Source organism: Cyprinus carpio, chromosome B2 (assembly GCF_018340385.1).
Source record: "Cyprinus carpio isolate SPL01 chromosome B2, ASM1834038v1, whole genome shotgun sequence".
Classification (NCBI taxonomy): domain Eukaryota; kingdom Metazoa; phylum Chordata; class Actinopteri; order Cypriniformes; family Cyprinidae; genus Cyprinus; species Cyprinus carpio.
Genome location: NC_056598.1, coordinates 1,396,998 through 1,405,165, shown reverse-complemented (window position 1 = coordinate 1,405,165; position 8,168 = coordinate 1,396,998). Strand labels below are relative to the sequence as shown.

Genomic DNA, 8,168 nt, shown 5'->3' with positions numbered 1-8,168 from the left:
ATTTGAAAATCTGGAATCTGAGGGAGCAAAAAAATCTAAATATTGAGAAAAATCATCTTTAAAGTTGTTCAAATGAAGTTCTTAGCAATGCATATTACTAATCAAAAATTAAGTTTTGATATATTTACAGTAGGACATTTACAAAATATCTTCATGGTACATGATCTTTATTTAATATCCTAATGATTTTTGTCATAAAAGAGAAATGTATAATTGTGACTCATACAATGTATTGTTGTCTATTGCTACAAATATACCTGTGCTACTGATGACTGCTTCTGTGCTGCAGGGACACAGATATGATTTCTCTTAATGATCAGACTTTACTGTTAAAGCTGTTTCTCACTCCATCTCTTCATGTCTTCTGTCTCTGATTGAGAGTTTAGAGTGTTTTCAGTAAAAGCTCTTTCAGTGTAATCAGCTTCAGCTGCTGCTTCTGGTGTCAGATCTTGAGTGATTTTGATCAAGTAAAGGTCAGAATAACTGCAGTAATATCTCCAGATGAACTCTTACTGGACTGAAGCAGCTCAGCTTTACTTGATTCTCCATCAATCATGTTTTAGAGTCTCAAATCTGATCATCAGGATCTTTTGAGGAGCGTTTGTTTCCAGAAGCTTTACTTTCACTGTTCCTCAGCGGAGGAATGATCTTCACAAGCCTCCAGAACATCTCACATCTTCTGAGGAGAGGGCCTTTATTTCTTCATCTCTCAATCACTGCATTATATGTTTGGATCATTTACATCTCATCTCACTGACACACATTACTGCAGATATAGAGCACAGACTCATATTTAGATCATCTAATATCAGCATCTGCTCTACTGTTAGAAAGATCTCACTGATTTACATCTGAATCTCATCATAGAAATATCAGCATCTGCAGCAAAGTGCTCCGTTTGAGTCTCTGAATAAAATGAAGCTGTTTTCCTGCATATTCTCACTGTTTTAGACTATATGAGCCATAAAAGCCTGATGATCAAATAAAACACATATGCATTAACAAACATGAACTACTCTACTATTGTTCACCGTTTGTTCATGTTAGTTCACTTTTGGTCAATCTTGACATTAAGTTTATTAAATGATGTAGAAGTATTGTTTGTTGTTATCTGATACCAGGACATCAGAATTATTACATTAAATACAACTAATGCATCTAACTATTATTTTTTACCTTTGCTGTTTTACTTTCTATAAATGTAAAGAGCTGATTGTGTGTTAGAGTGATTTGTGTGTGTGTGTGTGTGTGTGTGTGTGTGTGTGTGTGTGTGTGTGTGTGTGTGTGTGTCTGTGAGTGAGTGTGTGTGTGTGTGTGTGTTCTCACCGCAGGTCGATGTGTTTGAGCGTCAGCAGACGGAAGGCCTGCAGCGTCAGCACACACACTTTATTCCCAGCCATGCAGAGCCTCTCGACGGCGGGGCAGCTGCTCCCAGCACCGACGGCACCTGTGTGAACTCATTGAAGGACAGACCCAGATAGACCAGCCGCTGCAGACGGCCCAGCTCCACCGGGAGAGCCGACAGCAGGTTACCGTCCAGAACCAGCGTCTGCAGTCTGACACACACACACACACACACACACACACACACACACACTGTAGTGAACCTGTGCACACTGTCCAGCAGGGGGCTCCACACCACACACGAGTACAGTGTTTCTGATTAGATGAGAATCAAAATATAGCATTCATTTGTTGATTTAATAATTATCTTAATGATTCTTACAGTCATGGGGTTTGAAAGAAATCACTGTTTGAATTATTTAAAACTGACATTAATATCTATATTAGGAACAATATCTAAAAACTTGAAAGCAATACGAACTATCCAATTGTTTAAAATGTACAATGATTTTCTGTATTTCTTTTTATATACCTCTGACGTGTGTTTATACAGTATGTACTCTTGTTTGTACAATATGCTCGGTTCTCCCTATATATATAATTTTTTTTTTATATTATATATTACATATGTTGTATAATGTAAATACGTTAAATTTTTTCTTTAAAATTTTTTACTGTTAGACTTAATATTATCAGTTAATATTATTCATAAAAGTAAAAATAAGGAAAGTCACTGCAGAGGTGTTCCTCACAACAATATATCTGTAACATCTGAGCGATTTCTCTGTGAGTCGGAGTCTGATTGGACGAGCCGTGATCATGTGACACTCACTGGCTCATGCTGGCCACGTCGGGGGGGACGGAGGTCAGGCGGTTGCAGCTGAGGTTGACCTCCGTCAGTGAGCTGATGGAGCAGATGGGCAGCGGGAAGCTCCCCAGATGATTATGAGAGAGATTGAGGCTCCGCAGGCGGGAGAATCTGCAGAGAGATGACATCATCAGCGCACGCCAATCACCTTTCCATCCGCATCCATGTCCTTAATACTTCTAAGTGCTATTACTACACAGATTAAATATCTAGGGCCATTTATTTTCTTCCCAAACTGCATGTTTTCAATTAAAAAATTCTGGATTCTGTTGTAATGGTTTAATTCAATTTTAATAATCAAAAGGATGTCTAATCAGTTGAATTAATAAAATGTAACACGTTAATAACTTAGCAAATTATAACAATAATAATATATACACACATTTTTTTATTTTTTTTCCAGATGTAATCAAGAAAGAAGTTGCAGCATCTACTGCACCAGCCTCGGCCGGCCCTCTCGTCACAGAACTATTATTCTGACACGTTTGAGTGAATACTCTCGACTCTTGTAAGTGTGACTGAACATCGTTTGATTAGAGCAGAGCGGATGAAGAACACACGCCAGGAGCCTCGAGACTGACCCGATCTGACAGAAAGCCTTCAGAAACTGACCTCTGGAGCTGGTCAGCAGGAAGGAAGTTGTGCTTGAGGTTGAGGTGCGTCAGATCCTGACTGTACAGAAGATTAGGAGGCAGCTTCTCCAGACTACAGCAGGACAGATCCACCGAGCTGATCCTCTGAGACACCACCTACACACACACACACACACACAGCAGTGAACACACACCTACACACACACACACAGCAGTGAACACACACACACAGCAGTGAACACACACCTACACACACACACACACAGACACACAAACACACACAGCAGTGAACACACACACACACACACATATATTATTACAAACTACAGTGATCTGTGACGCACATTAAAGACCCTGCAGCACAAAAGCAGTCACAACCCTCGACAGACACCTCGGCAATTGAATCATCATTGACTAGTAAATTTTTTTGTTTAATCGCCAGACTGATATATATATATATATATATATATATATATATATATATATATATATATATATATATATATATATATATATATATATAATATATATATATATATATAATGTTTGTAAAATGTTTTTTTAAATATCTGAACGTACACTCAACATCAGTCAGTCAAGCATTATAATAATCAAGTATTATTTAATAATAGAACTTTAGTAATTAGAAATAAACTTGATAACCATGTGTTGGATGCATATTAGTCATTGTAACTGGACTGGTGGTGGTGCTTTTTTGGTCATTCAGTGTTTCTGTAAAAAAATACTGGGGAAAAAAACTAACAAAAACACTGATAAGATAATAATGATACGAATTCTACTAATAAGAACTATAAAATGCACCAAAGATTACTAAGGATTAATAAGCTTTGGAATCATGAATATATATATTTTTTTTAGTGACGTGACATACAGCCAAGTATGGTGACCCATACTCAGAATCCGTGCTCTGCTTTTAACCCATCCAAAGTGCACACACACACACCGTGAACTAGGGCTGTGCAAAAAATCGAATACGATTCTCATGTGCATCTCATCAGTAAAGACGCTCCTGTGATTAGTAGTGTATCTCCAGCACGTGTGTTCAGATCAAGGTTGCCAGGTTTTCACAACAAATCCTGCCCAGTTGCTTCTCAAAACTAGTCCAAAACTAGCCCAATCGCGTTTCCAGGAGGTTTCCGCGATAAAAATTGCATCCCGGGGTTAAAATGTACGTTTTTGTCAGGGTTGCCCTGGTAATATTCACATTTTAGGCGCTAAATATCACGTTATTGGTATTGAACATGGTTCATGAAAAACCATCGCGGACATGAAAAACAACCACATACTTGGCAACACTGGTTCAGGTGGAGCAGCATTTACTACACAGAGCCGTAGTCCACCGACAAGCTACACAAAATCGCTTTCAAAATCGACAAAGAATCGCCCGCAATTTTAAAATCGATTTTGTGTAGATTGTCAGTGAATTACGGCTCTGTGTAGTAAATGCCAACCAGTGTTGCCAAGTCTGTGGTTTTTTTTCATGTTCGCAGGTTGAAGCGACCCCAATACCAATAACGTGATATTTAGCCCCTAAAATGTGAATATTACCAAGGCAACCCTGACAAAAAAACTTATATTTTAACCCCAGGTTGCAATTTTTATCGGGGAACCTCCTGGAAACGCGATTGGGCTAGTTTTGGACTAGTTTTGAGAAGCAACTGGGCAGGATTTGTTGTGAAAACCTGGCAACCCTGATCTGAACGCACGTGCTGGAGATACACTACTAACCACAGGAGCGTCTTTACTGAAGAGATGCGCATGAAAATCGTATTCGATTTTTTGCACAGCCCTACCGTGAACACACACCCAGAGCAGTGAACACACACACACCGTGAACACACACCCGGAGCAGTGGGGTATCATTTATGCTTCGGCGCCCGGGGAGCAGTCGGGGGTTCGGTATCTTGTTCAAGGACACCTCAGTCGTGGTATTACCGGCCCGAGACTCGAACCCACAACCTTAGGGTTAGGAGTCAAACTCTCTAACCACTAGGCCACGATTAATCCGGTTGTGTGTGTTCGCTCGAACTGATTTGCTGAAATCAAAACAGGGACGATAATAGATGAGCGCCAGCCAATGAGATTGCCGTTTGCACATTAGCTCCGCCCACTACCGGAAAACCTGACAGTTCCTAAAAGCTGAAGAATTCCAAAGGAATACCATTATTTTGACAGGAAAATACAATGAAGAATATTGTTTACATGCTGCGCATCAATTCTCTCTCTCTGCGTGTGTGTGAAACACAGCGACGGCGAGTCACTCTCCTTCACACTAGAGCTTACGGCACGTCAAATACAGGTGCGCTGCACATCCATTCAGATGAACTGAGAAACAGCACAGATCTCTTCACGGAGAGTGAAACTCTGAGGCGCTCAGTTAGTGTGTTCAGCGAGTAAAAATATATCTGTGCTAAACTTATACTTAGCCTCCAACTCACACCCTAGTGAGTAAAATCTGAGAATTTATTAGCCATCGGCTAATATTAGACATAATTTAGTTGCCCAGAGTGAAGATTTAGTCGCATATGTGAGTGATTTACTCACAATGTAGAGGGTTGAGTCATCAGTAGCACAGGTATATTTGTAGCAATAGACAACAATACATTGTATGAGTCACAATTATATATTTCTCTTTTATGACAAAAATCATTAGGATATTAAGTACAGATCATGTTCCATGAAGATATTTTGTCCATTTCCTACTGTAAATATATCAAAACTTAATTATTGATTAGTAATATGCATTGCTAAGAACTTCATTTGAACAACTTTAAAGATGATTTTCTCAATATTTAGATTTTTTTGCTCCCTCAGATTCCAGATTTTCAAATAGTTGTATCTCAGACAAATATTGTCCTCCTAACAAACCACACATCAATGGAGAGATTGTGATGTATAAATATCAGTTTAAAAAAACTGACTTTTGTGCTCCAGGGTCACATTTACTGTTTGTATTTCACACTGTAATGGACAGAATGTGAATGTGACTCCGGCACAAGACTACGGCACTAACACATGACACGGTGATTCAGTCTAAACACATGCGTGATCACATTAACCCAGGCTTTTCTAATCTGAGGCTCCCGGAGGACCAGACACGTCTCACGACACACAGCCGTCTCCGCCGGAAAATAGGCTGACCTACTTGCATTTGTTTGGGATGCTGCCTTCGTGGTGGAGTATGCTAAAGTAGGACTCCCAACTAGGGCTCTCTCTTACACACACACACACACACACACACTCACTCACACACACACACACACACGCACCTTCGCCGCCTGCCGGTGCCAGCGCAGGCGTTCGGTGAAGCTGTCGAAGCTGATGTAGTAGGTCTGACTCTGAGGTCCCGCCGAGCTGAAGGCCAAACAGTGACTGTGTTTCTTCACCTCTTCCACCTGAACACACACACACACACACACACTGTCACCAGAGCGAAACGCAGTGATGAGTGTTCATCAGCGTCACAGGTCTGTTTAGATCATGGCAGACAGCACTCAATATTTAGTCTAGCAGTCTAGAACAGAAATAAACACTGAGAGACTATGAAACACACTCTGTTTGTTTAGCACTTCATCATCAACTCTCAAAACCACCAGAGAGACTTACACCTCACTAAACAGTGTCCACTATACCTGTCCCCTCACTGCGCTCGCTGGTAAAGAAACCCGGATCTGGCCCATACGCTTACATGTCAATACATAAGCATAACCTGGTGTTCAGCACATGTAAGCAATATAAAGTGAATATTGTGAATATTGCAGTCAACTTAATTTTTTTTTTTTTTTTTTTTAAATTTTTCTTAAAGACTGGGCCCAACAAATTAGTTCCAGATCCTGTCCTTTCATTCTTATGGTCTGCAAAAGTCTGAATCTAAACTAGAGCAGGTTAGTTTCTTTCAGTAAGTAATCAATTACACTAAAACCAATTTTAAGCAGTAAAAGGGATCTGTAGGTAATCCTGTCGAATGGCTGAAGAGAATCTGTTCTATTCTGACCACGGTGTGCTCGGGGAGGGATGCTGTAGGATCACTGGTTTGGGACACACATCCCTCATATAACAGGAGTTCAGTACCTTTCCTCCGATCAGTGGCAGGATGTGCATCTTGCCCGTATGGCTGGCCTTCACGGAGGACACCATCAGACAAGTGCCACAAATCACCTGCCGTCGACTCCAGCGGTTCACCGGCAGCTGCAGCTTTCCTTTCCGTACGTTATATGTTCCGGAGAGCTGGATGCGCTCTGAGTTCTCAATGCTGTGAGGTTTTCCTGCAAAACAGAGAAAAACATGAGAGTGACTTCCCCAATCCACTCCTACAGTCAACACATGCAATACAGCTTCAGAGGTGCATCTCCGTTCACGACACGAAACTGTCGATTACATGCAATTCAGCGGTCGGTTCTAGTCACGAGTGGAGTCCAGCGGTCGGGTCTAGTCACGAGTGGAGTCCAGCGGTCGGATCTAGTCACGAGTGGAGTCCAGCGGTCGGATCTAGTCACGAGTGGAGTCCAGCGGTCGGATCTAGTCACGAGTGGAGTCCAGCGGTCGGGTCTAGTCACGAGTGGAGTCCAGCGGTCGGGTCTTAGTCACGAGTGGAGTCCAGCGGGTCGGATCTAGTCGCGAGTGGAGTCCCAGCGGTCGGGTCTAGTCGCGAGTGGAGTCCAGCGGTCGGGTCTAGTCGCGAGTGGAGTCCAGCGGTCGGTTCTAGTCAGGAGTGGAGTCCAGCGGTCGGGTCTAGTCACGAGTGGAGTCCAGCGGTCGGGTCTAGTCACGAGTGGAGTCCAGCGGTCGGGTCCTAGTCAGGAAGTGGAGTCCAGCGGGTCGGTTTCTAGTCGCGAGTGGAGTCCAGCGGTCGGGTCTAGTCGCGAGTGGAGTCCAGCGGTCGGGTCTAGTCGCGAGTGGAGTCCAGCGGGTCGGGTCTAGTCGCGAGTGGAGTCCAGCGGTCGGGTCTAGTCGCGAGTGGAGTCCAGCGGTCGGGTCTAGTCGCGAGTGGAGTCCAGCGGTCGGGTCTAGTCGCGAGTGGAGTCCAGCGGTCTGTTCTAGTCGCGAGTGGAGTCCAGCGGTCGGGTCTAGTCACGAGTGGAGTCCAGCGGTCGGGTCTAGTCACGAGTGGAGTCCAGCGGTCGGATCTAGTCACGAGTGGAGTCCAGCGGTCGGGTCTAGTCACGAGTGGAGTCCAGCGGTCTGTTCTAGTCGCGAGTGGAGTCCAGCGGGGTCGGGTCTAGTCACGAGTGGAGTCCAGCGGTCGGGTCTAGTCACGAGTGGAGTCCAGCGGTCGGATCTAGTCGCGAGTGGAGTCCAGCGGTCGGGTCTAGTCACGAGTGGAGTCCAGCGGTCGGGTCTAG

At 43.2% G+C, this 8,168-nt stretch overlaps 1 protein-coding gene across 1 annotated transcript in view; it reads right to left on the bottom strand.

The window, feature by feature from the left end:
- LOC109047612 (PH domain leucine-rich repeat-containing protein phosphatase 1) overlaps window positions 1–7,200 on the bottom strand; it is a gene marked incomplete at its 5' end in the record, with an annotated part of 20,893 nt that extends 13,693 nt beyond the window's left edge. Inside the window, 6 exon segments of the mRNA XM_042719321.1 lie at window positions 1,327–1,418; window positions 1,421–1,556; window positions 2,177–2,323; window positions 2,825–2,961; window positions 6,096–6,221; window positions 6,898–7,200. Coding sequence (XP_042575255.1) covers window positions 1,327–1,418; window positions 1,421–1,556; window positions 2,177–2,323; window positions 2,825–2,961; window positions 6,096–6,221; window positions 6,898–7,200 — 941 coding nt within the window.
- Between the last annotated feature and the right edge of the window lie 968 nt (window positions 7,201–8,168).